This window comes from Oculina patagonica, chromosome 6 (assembly GCF_052425735.1).
Source record: "Oculina patagonica isolate OP01 chromosome 6, crgOcupat, whole genome shotgun sequence".
Lineage (NCBI taxonomy): Eukaryota > Metazoa > Cnidaria > Anthozoa > Scleractinia > Oculinidae > Oculina > Oculina patagonica.
The window spans coordinates 33,225,181-33,243,207 of record NC_135763.1 but is presented as its reverse complement, the minus strand read 5'-3'; the positions used below and the strand labels follow the sequence as shown (position 1 = coordinate 33,243,207).

Genomic DNA, 18,027 nt, shown 5'->3' with positions numbered 1-18,027 from the left:
TGTCCGCTAAGGAGAGGTGTCCACTTATGGGAGGTTAAAAATGTAGTGTTTGTATGTGGCTGGGACCATGACTAAGTGTCCGCTAAGGAGAGGTGTCCACTTATGGGAGGTTAAAAATGTAGTGTTTGTATGTGGCTGGGACCATGACTAAGTGTCCGCTAAGGAGAGGTGTCCACTTATGGGAGGTTAAAAATGTAGTGTTTGTATGTGGCTGGGACCATGACTAAGTGTCCGCTAAGGAGAGGTGTCCACTTATGGGAGGTTAAAAATGTAGTGTTTGTATGTGGCTGGGACCATGACTAAGTGTCCGCTAAGGAGAGGTGTCCACTTATGGGAGGTTAAAAATGTAGTGTTTGTATGTGGCTGGGACCATGACTAAGTGTCCGCTAAGGAGAGGTGTCCACTTATGGGAGGTTAAAAATGTAGTGTTTGTATGTGGCTGGGACCATGACTAAGTGTCCGCTAAGGAGAGGTGTCCGCTTATGGGAGGTTAAAAATGTAGTGTTTGTATGTGGCTGAGACCATGACTAAGTGTCCGCTAAGGAGAGGTGTCCGCTTATGGGAGGTTAAAAATGTAGTGTTTGTATGTGGCTGAGACCATGACTAAGTGTCCGCTAAGGAGAGGTGTCCGCTTATGGAAGGTTAAAAATGAAGTGTTTGTATGTGGCTGAGACCATGACTAAGTGTCCGCTAAGGAGAGGTGTCCGCTTATGGAAGGTTAAAAATGAAGTGTTTGTATGTGGCTGAGACCATGACTAAGTGTCCGCTAAGGAGAGGTGTCCGCTTATGGGAGGTTAAAAATGAAGTGTTTGTACGTGGCTGGGACCATGACTAAGTGTCCGCTAAGGAGAGGTGTCCGCTTATGGGAGGTTAAAAATGTAGTGTTTGTACGTGGCTGAGACCATGACTAAGTGTCCGCTAAGGAGAGGTGTCCGCTTATGGAAGGTTAAAAATGTAGTGTTTGTACGTGGCTGAGACCATGACTAAGTGTCCAATTAAGAGAGATGTCCGCTTATGGGATGTTAAAAATGTAGTGTTTGTATGTGGCTGGGACCATAACTAAGTGTCCAATTAAGAGAGGTGTCCGCTTATGGGAGGTTAAAAATGTAGTGTTTGTACGTGGCTGAGACCATGACTAAGTGTCCAATTAAGAGAGATGTCCGCTTATGGGATGTTAAAAATGTAGTGTTTGTATGTGGCTGGGACCATAACTAAGTGTCCAATTAAGAGAGGTGTCCGCTTATGGAAGGTTAAAAATGTAGTGTTTGTACGTGGCTGAGACCATGACTAAGTGTCCGCTAAGGAGAGGTGTCCGCTTATGGGAGGTTAAAAATGTAGTGTTTGTACGTGGCTGAGACCATGACTAAGTGTCCAATTAAGAGAGATGTCCGCTTATGGGATGTTAAAAATGTAGTGTTTGTATGTGGCTGGGACCATAACTAAGTGTCCAATTAAGAGAGGTGTCCGCTTATGGGAGGTTAAAAATGTAGTGTTTGTACGTGGCTGAGACCATGACTAAGTGTCCAATTAAGAGAGATGTCCGCTTATGGGATGTTAAAAATGTAGTGTTTGTATGTGGCTGGGACCATAACTAAGTGTCCAATTAAGAGAGGTGTCCGCTTATGGAAGATTAAAAATGTAGTGTTTGTATGTGGCTGGGACCATAACTAAGTGTCCAATTAAGAGAGGTGTCCGCTTATGGAAGGTTAAAAATGTAGTGTTTGTATGTGGCTGGGACCATAACTAAGTGTCCCATTAGGAGAGGTGTCCGCTTATGGAAGGTTAAAAATGTAGTGTTTGTATGTGACTGGGACCATGACTAAGTGTCCGCTAAGGAGAGGTGTCCACTTATGGGAGGTTAAAAATGTAGTGTTTGTATGTGACTGGGACCATGACTAAGTGTCCGCTAAGGAGAGGTGTCCGCTTATGGGAGGTTAAAAATGAAGTGTTTGTATGTGGCTGGGACCATGACTAAGTGTCCGCTAAGGAGAGGTGTCCACTTATGGGAGGTTAAAAATGAAGTGTTTGTATGTGGCTGAGACCATGACTAAGTGTCCGCTAAGGAGAGGTGTCCGCTTATGGGAGGTTAAAAATGTAGTGTTTGTACGTGGCTGGGACCATGACTAAGTGTCCGCTAAGGAGAGGTGTCCGCTTATGGGAGGTTAAAAATGAAGTGTTTGTACGTGGCTGGGACCATGACTAAGTGTCCGCTAAGGAGAGGTGTCCGCTTATGGAAGGTTAAAAATGAAGTGTTTGTATGTGGCTGAGACCATGACTAAGTGTCCGCTAAGGAGAGGTGTCCACTTATGGGAGGTTATAAATGTAGTGTTTGTATGTGACTGGGACCATGACTAAGTGTCCAATTAAGAGAGGTGTCCGCTTATGGGAGGTTAAAAATGAAGTGTTTGTATGTGACTGGGACCATGACTAAGTGTCCGCTAAGGAGAGGTGTCCGCTTATGGAAGGTTAAAAATGTAGTGTTTGTATGTGACTGGGACCATGACTAAGTGTCCGCTAAGGAGAGGTGTCCGCTTATGGGAGGTTAAAAATGTAGTGTTTGTACGTGGCTGGGACCATGACTAAGTGTCCGCTAAGGAGAGGTGTCCGCTTATGGGAGGTTAAAAATGTAGTGTTTGTATGTGGCTGGGACCATGACTAAGTGTCCGCTAAGGAGAGGTGTCCACTTATGGGAGGTTAAAAATGAAGTGTTTGTATGTGGCTGAGACCATGACTAAGTGTCCGCTAAGGAGAGGTGTCCACTTATGGGAGGTTATAAATGTAGTGTTTGTACGTGGCTGGGACCATAACTAAGTGTCCAATTAAGAGAGGTGTCTGCTTATGGGAGGTTATAAATGTAGTGTTTGTATGTGGCTGGGACCATGACTAAGTGTCCACTTATGAGAGGTGTCTGCTTATGGGAGGTTATAAATGTAGTGTTTGTACGTGGCTGGGACCATAACTAAGTGTCCAATTAAGAGAGGTGTCTGCTTATGGGAGGTTAAAAATGAAGTGTTTGTACGTGGCTGGGACCATAACTAAGTGTCCAATTAAGAGAGGTGTCTGCTTATGGGAGGTTATAAATGTAGTGTTTGTATGTGGCTGGGACCATGACTAAGTGTCCACTTATGAGAGGTGTCTGCTTATGGGAGGTTATAAATGTAGTGTTTGTATGTGGCTGGGACCATGACTAAGTGTCCGCTAAGGAGAGGTGTCCACTTATGGGAGGTTAAAAATGAAGTGTTTGTATGTGGCTGAGACCATGACTAACTGTTCACTAAGGAAAGGTGTCCGCTTATGGGAGGTTAAAAATGAAGTGTTTGTATGTGGCTGAGACCATGACTAAGTGTCCGCTAAGGAGAGGTGTCCACTTATGGGAGGTTAAAAATGAAGTGTTTGTATGTGGCTGAGACCATGACTAACTGTTCACTAAGGAAAGGTGTCCGCTTATGGAAGGTTAAAAATGAAGTGTTTGTATGTGGCTGAGACCATGACTAAGTGTCCGCTAAGGAGAGGTGTCCGCTTATGGAAGGTTAAAAATGTAGTGTTTGTATGTGGCTGGGACCATGACTAAGTGTCCGCTAAGGAGAGGTGTCCACTTATGGGAGGTTATAAATGTAGTGTTTGTATGTGACTGAGACCATGACTAAGTGTCCGCTAAGGAGAGGTGTCCGCTTATGGAAGGTTATAAATGTAGTGTTTGTATGTGACTGAGACCATGACTAAGTGTCCGCTAAGGAGAGGTGTCCGCTTATGGAAGGTTAAAAATGAAGTGTTTGTATGTGACTGAGACCATGACTAAGTGTCCGCTAAGGAGAGGTGTCCGCTTATGGAAGGTTAAAAATGAAGTGTTTGTATGTGGCTGAGACCATGACTAAGTGTCCGCTAAGGAGAGGTGTCCGCTTATGGAAGGTTAAAAATGTAGTGTTTGTATGTGACTGGGACCATGACTAAGTGTCCGCTAAGGAGAGGTGTCCGCTTATGGGAGGTTAAAAATGTAGTGTTTGTATGTGGCTGGGACCATGACTAAGTGTCCGCTAAGGAGAGGTGTCCGCTTATGGAAGGTTAAAAATGTAGTGTTTGTATGTGACTGGGACCATGACTAAGTGTCCGCTAAGGAGAGGTGTCCGCTTATGGGAGGTTAAAAATGTAGTGTTTGTATGTGACTGGGACCATGACTAAGTGTCCGCTAAGGAGAGGTGTCCGCTTATGGAAGGTTAAAAATGAAGTGTTTGTATGTGGCTGAGACCATGACTAAGTGTCCGCTAAGGAGAGGTGTCCGCTTATGGAAGGTTAAAAATGTAGTGTTTGTATGTGGCTGGGACCATGACTAAGTGTCCGCTAAGGAGAGGTGTCCGCTTATGGAAGGTTAAAAATGAAGTGTTTGTATGTGACTGGGACCATGACTAAGTGTCCGCTAAGGAGAGGTGTCCGCTTATGGAAGGTTAAAAATGTAGTGTTTGTATGTGACTGGGACCATGACTAAGTGTCCGCTAAGGAGAGGTGTCCGCTTATGGAAGGTTAAAAATGAAGTGTTTGTATGTGGCTGAGACCATGACTAAGTGTCCGCTAAGGAGAGGTGTCCGCTTATGGGAGGTTAAAAATGTAGTGTTTGTATGTGACTGGGACCATGACTAAGTGTCCGCTAAGGAGAGGTGTCCGCTTATGGGAGGTTAAAAATGTAGTGTTTGTATGTGGCTGGGACCATAACTAAGTGTCCAATTAAGAGAGGTGTCCGCTTATGGGAGGTTAAAAATGTAGTGTTTGTACGTGGCTGAGACCATGACTAAGTGTCCAATTAAGAGAGATGTCCGCTTATGGGATGTTAAAAATGTAGTGTTTGTATGTGGCTGGGACCATAACTAAGTGTCCAATTAAGAGAGGTGTCCGCTTATGGAAGGTTAAAAATGTAGTGTTTGTATGTGGCTGGGACCATAACTAAGTGTCCCATTAGGAGAGGTGTCCGCTTATGGAAGGTTAAAAATGTAGTGTTTGTATGTGGCTGAGACCATGACTAAGTGTCCGCTAAGGAGAGGTGTCCACTTATGGAAGGTTAAAAATGTAGTGTTTGTATGTGACTGGGACCATGACTAAGTGTCCGCTAAGGAGAGGTGTCCACTTATGGAAGGTTAAAAATGTAGTGTTTGTATGTGACTGGGACCATGACTAAGTGTCCGCTTAGGAGAGGTGTCTGCTTATGGGAGGTTAAAAATGTAGTGTTTGTATGTGGCTGGGACCATGACTAAGTGTCCACTAAGGAGAGGTGTCTGCTTATGGGAGGTTAAAAATGTAGTGTTTGTATGTGGCTGGGACCATGACTAAGTGTCCGCTAAGGAGAGGTGTCTGCTTATGGGAGGTTAAAAATGTAGTGTTTGTATGTGGCTGGGACCCTGACTAAGTGTCCGCTAAGGAGAGGTGTCTGCTTATGGGAGGTTAAAAATGTAGTGTTTGTATGACCATGACTAAGTGTCCGCTAAGGAGAGGTGTCCGCTTATGGGAGGTTAAAAATGTAGTGTTTGTATGTGGCTGGGACCCTGACTAAGTGTCCGCTAAGGAGAGGTGTCCGCTTATGGGAGGTTAAAAATGTAGTGTTTGTATGTGGCTGAGACCATGACTAAGTGTCCGCTAAGGAGAGGTGTCCGCTTATGGGAGGTTAAAAATGTAGTGTTTGTATGTGGCTGGGACCATGACTAAGTGTCCGCTAAGGAGAGGTGTCTGCTTATGGGAGGTTAAAAATGTAGTGTTTGTATGACCATGACTAAGTGTCCGCTAAGGAGAGGTGTCCGCTTATGGGAGGTTAAAAATGTAGTGTTTGTATGTGGCTGGGACCATGACTAAGTGTCCGCTAAGGAGAGGTGTCTGCTTATGGGAGGTTAAAAATGTAGTGTTTGTATGTGGCTGAGACCATGACTAAGTGTCCGCTAAGGAGAGGTGTCTGCTTATGGGAGGTTAAAAATGTAGTGTTTGTATGTGGCTGAGACCATGACTAAGTGTCCGCTAAGGAGAGGTGTCTGCTTATGGGAGGTTAAAAATGTAGTGTTTGTATGTGGCTGGGACCCTGACTAAGTGTCCGCTAAGGAGAGGTGTCTGCTTATGGGAGGTTAAAAATGTAGTGTTTGTATGTGGCTGAGACCCTGACTAAGTGTCCGCTAAGGAGAGGTGTCCGCTTATGGAAGGTTAAAAATGTAGTGTTTGTATGTGACTGGGACCATGACTAAGTGTCCGCTAAGGAGAGGTGTCCGCTTATGGAAGGTTAAAAATGAAGTGTTTGTATGTGGCTGAGACCATGACTAAGTGTCCGCTAAGGAGAGGTGTCCGCTTATGGAAGGTTAAAAATGTAGTGTTTGTATGTGGCTGGGACCATGACTAAGTGTCCAATTAAGAGAGGTGTCTGCTTATGGGAGGTTAAAAATGTAGTGTTTGTATGTGGCTGGGACCATGACTAAGTGTCCGCTAAGGAGAGGTGTCTGCTTATGGGAGGTTAAAAATGTAGTGTTTGTATGACCATGACTAAGTGTCCGCTAAGGAGAGGTGTCTGCTTATGGGAGGTTAAGAATGTAGTGTTTGTATGTGGCTGGGACCATGACTAAGTGTCCGCTAAGGAGAGGTGTCCGCTTATGGGAGGTTAAAAATGTAGTGTTTGTATGACCATGACTAAGTGTCCGCTAAGGAGAGGTGTCTGCTTATGGGAGGTTAAAAATGTAGTGTTTGTATGTGGCTGGGACCATGACTAAGTGTCCGCTAAGGAGAGGTGTCCGCTTATGGGAGGTTAAAAATGTAGTGTTTGTATGTGGCTGGGACCATGACTAAGTGTCCGCTAAGGAGAGGTGTCCGCTTATGGGAGGTTAAAAATGTAGTGTTTGTATGTGGCTGGGACCCTGACTAAGTGTCCGCTAAGGAGAGGTGTCTGCTTATGGGAGGTTAAAAATGTAGTGTTTGTATGTGGCTGGGACCATGACTAAGTGTCCGCTAAGGAGAGGTGTCTGCTTATGGGAGGTTAAAAATGTAGTGTTTGTATGTGGCTGGGACCATGACTAAGTGTCCGCTAAGGAGAGGTGTCTGCTTATGGGAGGTTAAAAATGTAGTGTTTGTATGTGGCTGGGACCATGACCAAGTGTCCGCTAAGGAGAGGTGTCCGCTTATGGGAGGTTAAAAATGTAGTGTTTGTATGTGGCTGGGACCATGACTAAGTGTCCGCTAAGGAGAGGTGTCTGCTTATGGGAGGTTAAAAATGTAGTGTTTGTATGGGACTGGGACCCTGACTAAGTGTCCGCTAAGGAGAGGTGTCTGCTTATGGGAGGTTAAAAATGTAGTGTTTGTATGACCATGACTAAGTGTCCGCTAAGGAGAGGTGTCTGCTTATGGGAGGTTAAAAATGTAGTGTTTGTATGTGGCTGGGACCATGACTAAGTGTCCGCTAAGGAGAGGTGTCTGCTTATGGGAGGTTAAAAATGTAGTGTTTGTATGACCATGACTAAGTGTCCGCTAAGGAGAGGTGTCTGCTTATGGGAGGTTAAAAATGTAGTGTTTGTATGGGACTGGGACCCTGACTAAGTGTCCGCTAAGGAGAGGTGTCTGCTTATGGGAGGTTAAAAATGTAGTGTTTGTATGTGGCTGGGACCCTGACTAAGTGTCCGCTAAGGAGAGGTGTCTGCTTATGGGAGGTTAAAAATGTAGTGTTTGTATGTGGCTGAGACCATGACTAAGTGTCCGCTAAGGAGAGGTGTCCGCTTATGGGAGGTTAAAAATGTAGTGTTTGTATGTGGCTGGGACCATGACTAAGTGTCCGCTAAGGAGAGGTGTCCGCTTATGGGAGGTTAAAAATGTAGTGTTTGTATGTGGCTGGGACCATGACTAAGTGTCCGCTAAGGAGAGGTGTCCGCTTATGGGAGGTTAAAAATGTAGTGTTTGTATGTGGCTGGGACCATGACTAAGTGTCCGCTAAGGAGAGGTGTCCGCTTATGGGAGGTTAAAAATGTAGTGTTTGTATGTGGCTGGGACCATGACTAAGTGTCCGCTTAGGAAAGGTGTCTGCTTATGGGAGGTTAAAAATGTAGTGTTTGTATGTGGCTGGGACCATGACTAAGTGTCCGCTAAGGAGAGGTGTCCGCTTATGGGAGGTTAAAAATGTAGTGTTTGTATGTGGCTGGGACCATGACTAAGTGTCCGCTAAGGAGAGGTGTCCGCTTATGGGAGGTTAAAAATGTAGTGTTTGTATGTGGCTGGGACCATGACTAAGTGTCCGCTAAGGAGAGGTGTCCGCTTATGGGAGGTTAAAAATGTAGTGTTTGTATGTGGCTGGGACCATGACTAAGTGTCCGCTAAGGAGAGGTGTCCGCTTATGGGAGGTTAAAAATGTAGTGTTTGTATGTGGCTGGGACCATGACTAAGTGTCCGCTAAGGAGAGGTGTCCGCTTATGGGAGGTTAAAAATGTAGTGTTTGTATGTGGCTGGGACCATGACTAAGTGTCCGCTTAGGAAAGGTGTCTGCTTATGGGAGGTTAAAAATGTAGTGTTTGTATGACCATGACTAAGTGTCCGCTTAGGAAAGGTGTCTGCTTATGGGAGGTTAAAAATGTAGTGTTTGTATGACCATGACTAAGTGTCCGCTAAGGAGAGGTGTCCGCTTATGGGAGGTTAAAAATGTAGTGTTTGTATGTGGCTGGGACCATGACTAAGTGTCCACTTAGGAAAGGTGTCTGCTTATGGGAGGTTAAAAATGTAGTGTTTGTATGTGGCTGGGACCATGACTAAGTGTCCGCTTAGGAAAGGTGTCTGCTTATGGGAGGTTAAAAATGTAGTGTTTGTATGACCATGACTAAGTGTCCGCTAAGGAGAGGTGTCTGCTTATGGGAGGTTAAGAATGTAGTGTTTGTATGTGGCTGGGACCATGACTAAGTGTCCGCTAAGGAGAGGTGTCTGCTTATGGGAGGTTAAAAATGTAGTGTTTGTATGTGGCTGGGACCCTGACTAAGTGTCCGCTAAGGAGAGGTGTCTGCTTATGGGAGGTTAAAAATGTAGTGTTTGTATGTGGCTGGGACCATGACTAAGTGTCCACTTAGGAGAGGTGTCTGCTTATGGGAGGTTAAAAATGTAGTGTTTGTATGTGGCTGGGACCCTGACTAAGTGTCCGCTAAGGAGAGGTGTCTGCTTATGGGAGGTTAAAAATGTAGTGTTTGTATGTGGCTGGGACCATGACTAAGTGTCCACTTAGGAGAGGTGTCTGCTTATGGAAGGTTAAAAATGTAGTGTTTGTATGTGGCTGGGACCATGACTAAGTGTCCACTAAGGAGAGGTGTCTGCTTATGGGAGGTTAAAAATGTAGTGTTTGTATGTGGCTGAGACCATGACTAAGTGTCCGCTAAGGAGAGGTGTCTGCTTATGGGAGGTTAAAAATGTAGTGTTTGTATGTGGCTGGGACCATGACTAAGTGTCCGCTAAGGAGAGGTGTCTGCTTATGGGAGGTTAAAAATGTAGTGTTTGTATGTGACTGGGACCATGACTAAGTGTCCGCTAAGGAGAGGTGTCTGCTTATGGGAGGTTAAAAATGTAGTGTTTGTACGTGGCTGGGACCATGACTAAGTGTCCGCTAAGGAGAGGTGTCCGCTTATGGAAGGTTAAAAATGTAGTGTTTGTATGTGGCTGGGACCATGACTAAGTGTCCGCTAAGGAGAGGTGTCCGCTTATGGAAGGTTAAAAATGTAGTGTTTGTATGACCATGACTAAGTGTCCACTTAGGAGAGGTGTCTGCTTATGGGAGGTTAAAAATGTAGTGTTTGTATGTGACTGGGACCATGACTAAGTGTCCGCTAAGGAGAGGTGTCTGCTTATGGGAGGTTAAGAATGTAGTGTTTGTATGTGGCCGGGACCATGACTAAGTGTCCACTTAGGAGAGGTGTCCGCTTATGGGAGGTTAAAAATGTAGTGTTTGTATGACCATGACTAAGTGTCCGCTAAGGAGAGGTGTCTGCTTATGGGAGGTTAAGAATGTAGTGTTTGTATGTGGCCGGGACCATGACTAAGTGTCCGCCGGCTTAGGAGAGGTGTCCACTTATGGGAGGTTAAAAATGTAGTGTTTGTATGACCATGACTAAGTGTCCGCTTAGGAAAGGTGTCTGCTTATGGGAGGTTAAAAATGTAGTGTTTGTATGACCATGACTAAGTGTCCGCTTAGGAAAGGTGTCTGCTTATGGGAGGTTAAAAATGTGATGTTTGTATGTGGCTGGGACCATGACTAAGAGTCTGCTTATGAAAGGCGTGCATTAGCAGAGGTTACGTACATGCTGTTTTCATCTGAACTTCGCAATTAAAGAGCACAAGCAAATGGCCAGACTTTCAACTTGAGCTTATTTGATTAAACTTTTACATTAAAGCATCCTGGAAAAACTCACTGACCTGTGCGTTGACATTACAAGAGAAGCTGAGAAACGTTTTGACGACATCTGTGTATCCTTTGTTTACGGCAACATGCAACGGAGAACATTTGTTCTTGTTGAGCCGATTTCCATCCGCCCCTCCCTTCAACAAAGCTGCAGCTGTTCCAGGCTGATTTCTGAGCAAAAGAACAGTGAAACAAACAGTCAGAAGGAAATCTTCAGAGGCTAAATACAATATGACTGACATAATTATAATGGCAAAGTACATGTACATGTACTTGGTTATTTCCAAAACGTTTTGAGCGGGGTACCAACATTAAATAAACGGACGGTAAATTTCTTACAAGCAAACTTGTTAAATAACGATAAAATTAAAGGAAACAATGTTCTGATTTGCTTGCGTTATTTGAACAGTGACGCAACTTTAGTCTCGCAGTTGTGATCCCGAGAATTCAGAAAGATGCACTGGAGTGACAACGCAAAATAAATAACAAATGTCAAAGAAATAAAACTACTGTAATTTAGTACTAAAACAAAGAATCGAAATACAGTGGACATATACATGTAATCTAACAAACAGAGCAAGCCAAACAGGTTTTTCACAAATAGTGCAACTTTCTTCAGGAGATAGCTGCTACTGAGTATCTAAACAACTAAATACTGACAACAGAGTTAAAATGGAGTACATGTAGCTACAGTTGTATCGTCTAACAATTATTTTGTATCATATTAACCTAGAACACGTACCCAAATGCTGCATAATGAAGTGCAGTGTCACCTTCAGTGTCCTAGAATAACAAATACCTTGATCAACTTTTTGATGACATTACATTAGGGTTTACTATCCCTCTTTGCTTAGATGTTCATATTCTTTATACCAACGTTTGTACTTCCTTAAAATGTCATTTTGTCTCACCACTCTCCAACTATTTACTTGTTGGAAGAGTTTGCCAAAATTTCACGGCCAGTGATGCTCACTGATTTGTCTAATTCTCAAGACCTACTGATCTGTTTGATTGTACTGTATCAACGTTATGAGAAATCCGTTGTTGATCATACTTGTAAGACTCACCTGTAAATTGACATTTGCACCCAACTGAACCAGATACTCTACAACTCCAGTGAACCCTTGGTGGCTGGCAATCTGCAGGGCTGTCTTATCTGAGCGTACAATGTTCACCTTTAAAGGCAATATTTGTGCGTTAGAACATTAGTAGGCAGTGTTTGAGAAAAAAAAAAAATCACACCTTATCAGCATTCTCCTGGGTAGAAGGACTAGTTTTCACTTGAGTGTAAAAAGTAATTCACGTTTGCTTTGGTTTTGCATTGCTACATTAATTTTAGTGATTGGTTTAAAACTGAAATCCAGGCCACTTTCTCGACCAATCAGAAGTAAAACCAAAACCAACTATGACTCGTTGGTGCACGTTTCTGTGCTTCATATTGGCTACATGTATTTGCCTCAAGTCAGTTTTGATTGGCTCACTGGATTGTCTACAGGTGTCCCTTGTGATTAACCAGAGTGTTCACTTAGGGTTTGATTTTATGTCACTCAAAAATCACTCTATAACCTCACTGTAGCCTCCCACTACCAAGGATCTTACCCCTACAAACTGAACGTGATGCTTCACTTACTTTACAATCGTCAATTGTTAAGATTTGTTTCATAAATGCCTCTAGGAAGAGTGACCTCACCAATTCACAGTATAATACATGTACCTTATCTGGATGAACACATAACAGTTCTTTTAGTTTTGCCAAGTTTCCTTGTCCTGCTTCGCTGATTATCATTGAACCAATGTCACTTGAACTGTTAATACGTAGGTGATCTAACAAGGAGCGTAGTGATTGGTCTACAACGAAAACAAACAAGAAAAATGTCAGCATTTCAATTTCAGCTTTCAAACAAAAAGTTTAAGGGATAAGATAAAAATAAATGATTGGAACAACAAGAAAGAGCATAGCAGAAAAGAAAAAAATGCTACCGAAAAATTAATATTGATTATTGGAGACATAAAAGAGGGTAGCAAGGGGGGGGGGGGGGGAGGGCGTGATTCCATTTCACACAAAAATTTTAACCAAATTCTTGCACCATGTATACTTTAAACAGCAAAATTCATGAACCATGTGTCTTTTCTAGCTATAATTATTCATGCGTCACGGTCTAATTTTTGCCATTTTCACATGTCACGCATTTAAACCCTGTGCCACCCTCATGAAACAAAGTTGAAATTTTTTTCTGCTTTTGCATGCTCAAAAGAACATTACTAAATAAAAATTTTACAACAAAAATTATTGATGTACATGTACATTGTACCTATTTCTCTTTGTGACTGTTGCGAGCGTCCTTGTCCTTCTGCTGTTGATTGTGGATGCTGCTGCTGCCGTTGCGATGCAGAAGATGAGGTAGATGCAGGGGATGGCTGTAAGATCCCTTGGAGCTCCCCACGCTGTAATGTGGTTTGCCGCTGCTGTTGACCTGAAGGTGCAGCAGCAGATGCCTCCTTTACAAGCACTGCAGGGTTAAAGGTCCATGCATGGTCTGCTACAGCTACTCTAATGTCGCCATCTGAGTAAATCTTTAAGACTTGACCAACTTTGTCTAATGCCTGTTAAGGTAAAGCACACTGAGAGTTACTTCATCATTAAGTATGGATCAAGTCAGTACACATTAGAAAGGAAGCCAAAGTCACGTCAGTGAATATAAGTCAGACTATACCATAGTATTATTTATTTTGTACATATTTTATTACTCACCACAGTCATTTCATTGGCCCACTCTCCATGCCCAACCTGAAGTTTCTTGACTAGTTCTTTATCTTTCATGACACGCACTTTGTCGTTAACATGAAACTCATCAACCTGATGTCAAAATATCATCCAAATTTAATCACTGCCCTGCATTATAGGCCTACAATTATTATGTACCTTGTTGTTGGTTGAGTGGACTGTGCAAGTTTATGCCTAAGAGTTATGTCTGTAAAGACTTAATTAATAAGCTCCTTGCAGGGTCAACCAAGCCACTGAGACAGTACACTCAGAACCTGGGTCAGATTAATGAGTTCACCTGGTCCCCTGTTTGGAGGTTGGGCATTGGGTTAATCTCCCACACTGAGAAAAACTCTGGAACCGTTTAAGGGAACTGCATTGCTGCACCTACATGTACATGTACCACAAATAATATTATTGCATTACCTTTGTAAGAGAGGCTGGATGAAAGGTCCATCTGTTGGCAAAGCCAGGGTATTGTACTCGAACATCACCTCGCTCTGTGATCCTATGAACTGTGCCCATAAGACCAATAACCTTTAAACAAAATTGAAAGAAGGGTATAAATACAAAAACAGTACATTTTGACTTCAAGCATGTTCAGTCATCAGTCTGTCAGTATGTGTAAGGGCATAGTCAGTCAGTTTGTCAGTCAGTCAGCCAGTCAGAAAGTCAGTCAGCCAGTCAGAAAGTCAGTCAGTCAGTCGGTCAGAAAGACAGTCAGTCAGTCAGTCAGTACATTAGTTGGTCAGTCAATCAGTTAATGAGCATACATATTGGCATTTAGTAGTTAACTCATTCAATTGGTCAATTACATGTACATGTAGAAAGTCCAACAGTCAGTTGGTATACAATATTAAAGTCAGTCAGTCATGATCAGTCAAGAATGCAGACATACATGTACTGTACATACACAGTCAATTATTAATAAAGATTATTTAGACCCATCCCTTTAAAGGATCTGGCTGTAATACTCTAGCAAAGCAGTCAGCACAAAATACCTCTTCCATCTTATCATTCCATCCACCATGACCTTCCTGTAGATCCTTTAGAGTAGCCACATCTAATATCACTCGCACCCTTTCACCAACTTCAAATGGTACAGTGTTATCAGCTGAACTTGATGCTGGGTTGCTTGTTGACGGAATAATCAGGGATTCAGGTTTCTGTCCAAGCTTTGGTAAATGGTTCTTGTAGTAGAATCCCCCAGAACCATCAGCAACACATGTCAAATCAACCTGAAAGGTAAATACTTTTTTGTTACTCCTTGCCATCCCTTCTCTAACTGACACATATTTTTTTTACAAACGAATTATTATGGCTTAAAAGTCTTTTAGGTCAGTATTACATACACCACACATACTGATCATCATCATTACCATCATCATCATCATCATCATCATCATCATCATCATCATCATCACTTTATTTGCTACTTAAAAATTATTAATTTTTAACACATTTTTAACTGACAGTAAAGTAGGGTAAGGAGACCTCCAATATCAATATATTTTTAATTTTATAGGCTTATAGGGGAGGCCACCTCGGTTATCAATTTAATTTTCAATCAAGGTGTGAATGTGCGGCTCAGTAGACCAATTCAGTATCATTTAATCAGTAAAAGCTTGTAGGAAAGCTTGTTAAACCAGTGATGGATACTGGGAGAGAATTTTAGGATCTCAGTGAAGTATTGTAAACTGCTTCAGTAAAAGTTTGACAGCGACGTGGTCAATAACAACTGGCTTTTCTATTCTATTAAGCATACATGTACCTTGCCCTTGTGACCAACACGGTACACGTTTGTACTTGTAGGCTTCCACATTACACATGCTACACTTCGAAAACTTTCCGTCTCCCATCCTCTCACTTCCAGAACTTGACCAACACTCCTTTCCCCTCCATCCTGGTTGTCCCAGTCCCAGTCTGGCCCTCGCATGACCTGGGCACCACGAAAAATCCCTTTGGCCTCTACTTTGGTTTTTCCAAGTCTTCTACCAACATATACCCTGCAACAAAATAATGCAAAAAAATTCCTTGGAGGGGAAGTTGTACAGAGAAAGTTGATGGTTAATCCACAAGCCACGATAGCTCAATTACCTTAGTCTTAATCAAGAGAACTGTGTTTTAGATTATTTTACAGATAGGCGTACGGGCACCTTCGGACCTGGGGGGGGTGGAGACCTTATTGCCCGAAAAAAATAATGACATGCGTTAAAAGCTGAATATAGAGACAAATAAAATGGACAACAAAACGTGCATTGAAATAGTCAGGTACAAACCTTGCCTACTTGTGATAGTTCTTTAATTTATAATTTCATGGCGAAGATGTCAATGCCGAGCCCTTTTTCTTGGGAAATATTTTATTTCTTCACTTGTTCAGCAAAAATGGAAGTATTTTTGGGGAGCCAATTTACATTGTTCCCCCCCCCCCCCCCCACTTGAAAGTTATACAAACGCGTGCATTCAAGGGTAAATGGGTTAAAACATTACGTTGAAAATTTTGAGCTAGCCCTTAGAACATTTGAGTCAAAAGCATTAGCTTCATCACATTTGTAACAGCTTTGTTTCAAGGTCTTACACTGGATCCACCGCACGCATACGCTTAAGCTATGGAAAATCCAAACTTCTGGTCGCCCTCACCAATTTCCTACTCACTTCAAAATGATTAAACTGACGGGTCACGCAGAATTGCGAGAAAAATCGAACATGTTCATAGCAATTTGCGAGAGGAAACGAAAGCAGATGAATGAGAATTAAGGCTTTTGAACCAAAAAGTTCGGAATATTTCCACTACTTTTTCTGTTGATGTAATTCGTTTTGAACGTAATGTTGATATTTGTCGGCTTATTTTCTATATTTTCTCTAGGCTTGTTGCCCGAGTTCTAAGCATTAATTTTTGTCCGAAAAATTTCGGCACTGGGGGGGCTGCAGCCCCCCTCGCCCCCCGCCTCGTACGCCTATGATTTTACATTTAACTTTATCTTGCATGCATAGTTGAGCCTCATGCTAGATTATTCAATTTAAACCTCAGTTTTCTGAACTTGTTATTTTTTTCTCTATTGACCAAGCCACTTGATCATTAAAGGAACTACTTCACAAACATACATTTTGAAAAAATTAGCAACTACATGTATTTTCAAATTTGTAGTAAATAATAAAGATGGTAGATTTTAAGCTCGGTGATAAATAGTGAAGAATATTATTCTACATGACACGAGCGTGGGACAGAGAAAAAATCTGAGTCCCCGACGGGAATCGAACCCATGGCCTCCCAGATACCGGTTGGGCGCTCTAACCAACTGAGCTACGTGAGACTCGCTGTGAGCCATGGGCCATGGGTTTGATTCCCGTCGGGGACTCAGATTTTTTCTTTGTCCCACGCTCGTGTCATGTAGAATAATATTCTTCACTGTTTTTCAAATTTGTCATTCAAAATACTTTGCACAGTCATTTCATTGGCCCACTCTCCATGCCCAACCTGAAGTTTCTTGACTAGTTCTTTATCTTTCATGACACGCACTTTGTCGTTAACATGAAACTCATCAACCTGATGTCAAAATATCATCCAAATTTAATCACTGCCCTGCATTATAGGCCTACAATTATTATGTACCTTGTTGTTGGTTGAGTGGACTGTGCAAGTTTACATTACAACTTCACAGCGCTTTGAATGTGTACCTCAAATTTTGAGGTTATTAAGCATTCATATATTCAAGCTATTGTTTAAACTCATTGCCTATTCATTCCGATGTATTTGCCGACAAGCCGGCAAGCTTCCGAAGATCGTGAAAAGCGCAACATCTTTGATGTAGGTGAGAAGCATTTCTTTTGTTAACAGATTGAAAAATATCTCCTGGGAATCTGCTTGACTGGCTTTATTTTCTATCACTATTCACTTTCAATGCGTGGAAATGTAATTCATTTACTTAAAAACTGCAAAAGTTTTAGAGCGAATGGACGGCCGCAAAGATAAACAAAGCAAGCTCTCTTTTTCTCTTTACCGAATGAAAATATTTTTGATGCAAACAAAGCAAGGAAGGCTAGTAAAATTAAACGCTTAAAGAGTTTTCTGTGTTCACAAAACTATAAATCAATGTTTCACCCGCATTTTTGCGCGGACAAATAAAAAATCAAATCAAATCCATTGTTTGTTTTTTATTCTGCGGGATACATACTTCATAGACGGCACGGGATAGACGAAAACGCTAAACTTTAAAAACAAAGTGATCACTCAGATTAGATAGACTAAAGAGAATTGTCCTCGATTAAAATCTGTTTTATTTGCACTAAAAACGCTTTGAATTAAATACCAGCAACAGAAGGAAGAGTTTAAATCCTCTATGAAAAGCGATTTGGGAGCTATCAACATGTGTCAGTATTTGGATACGCATAATTAACTCTGTAAATCGATCTACAACGATCAAAATAGCTCGTTCAAGATCTCTTTTTAAAGCTCTCAACAAGCTCTTAATTTTTTAATAAATATAAAAGCGAAAAATACATCGCGAAAGACTTAAATCTGCAAAATGTCTGTAGTGGTTATCGGAAGTTCAATCAAAACTTAACGACAAAAGGATACGTTCACAACTCCATTCGCTCAAGGTAGGTTAATTGCGCTATTGTTCCAGTCTTTTGAAGTCACTCGGGCGGCTTCTTCCAAAATATCTCACCTTTTTAGAAACGAATAAAACCGAAGTTGTGCGACACAGTTTCGGCAGCTACCGAAACTTATACCCAAAGGAATAAATGAAGCCTTCAGACTACAATTTCCAGCGGTATTGCCCATTTCAGAAAGACACATTTAAAGCGCGGTGGAGATGTAATGATGCCTAAGAGTTATGTCTGTAAGGACTTAATTAATAAGCTCCTTGCAGGGTCAACCAAG

General features: G+C 42.2%; 1 protein-coding gene across 1 annotated transcript in view; it reads right to left on the bottom strand.

Annotated features, from left to right (window-relative positions):
* LOC144656621 (E3 ubiquitin-protein ligase MIB2-like) overlaps nt 1-18,027 on the bottom strand; it is a 34,583-nt gene that overhangs the window by 12,647 nt on the left and 3,909 nt on the right. The window contains exons 3-11 of the mRNA XM_078516867.1: nt 14,914-15,148; nt 14,144-14,380; nt 13,569-13,679; nt 13,131-13,235; nt 12,691-12,982; nt 12,093-12,226; nt 11,446-11,553; nt 11,121-11,161; nt 10,393-10,549 (exon numbers count right to left, since the gene is read on the bottom strand). Coding sequence (XP_078372993.1) covers nt 10,393-10,549; nt 11,121-11,161; nt 11,446-11,553; nt 12,093-12,226; nt 12,691-12,982; nt 13,131-13,235; nt 13,569-13,679; nt 14,144-14,380; nt 14,914-15,148 — 1,420 coding nt within the window. The remainder of the gene's footprint in view (nt 1-10,392; nt 10,550-11,120; nt 11,162-11,445; nt 11,554-12,092; nt 12,227-12,690; nt 12,983-13,130; nt 13,236-13,568; nt 13,680-14,143; nt 14,381-14,913; nt 15,149-18,027) is intronic.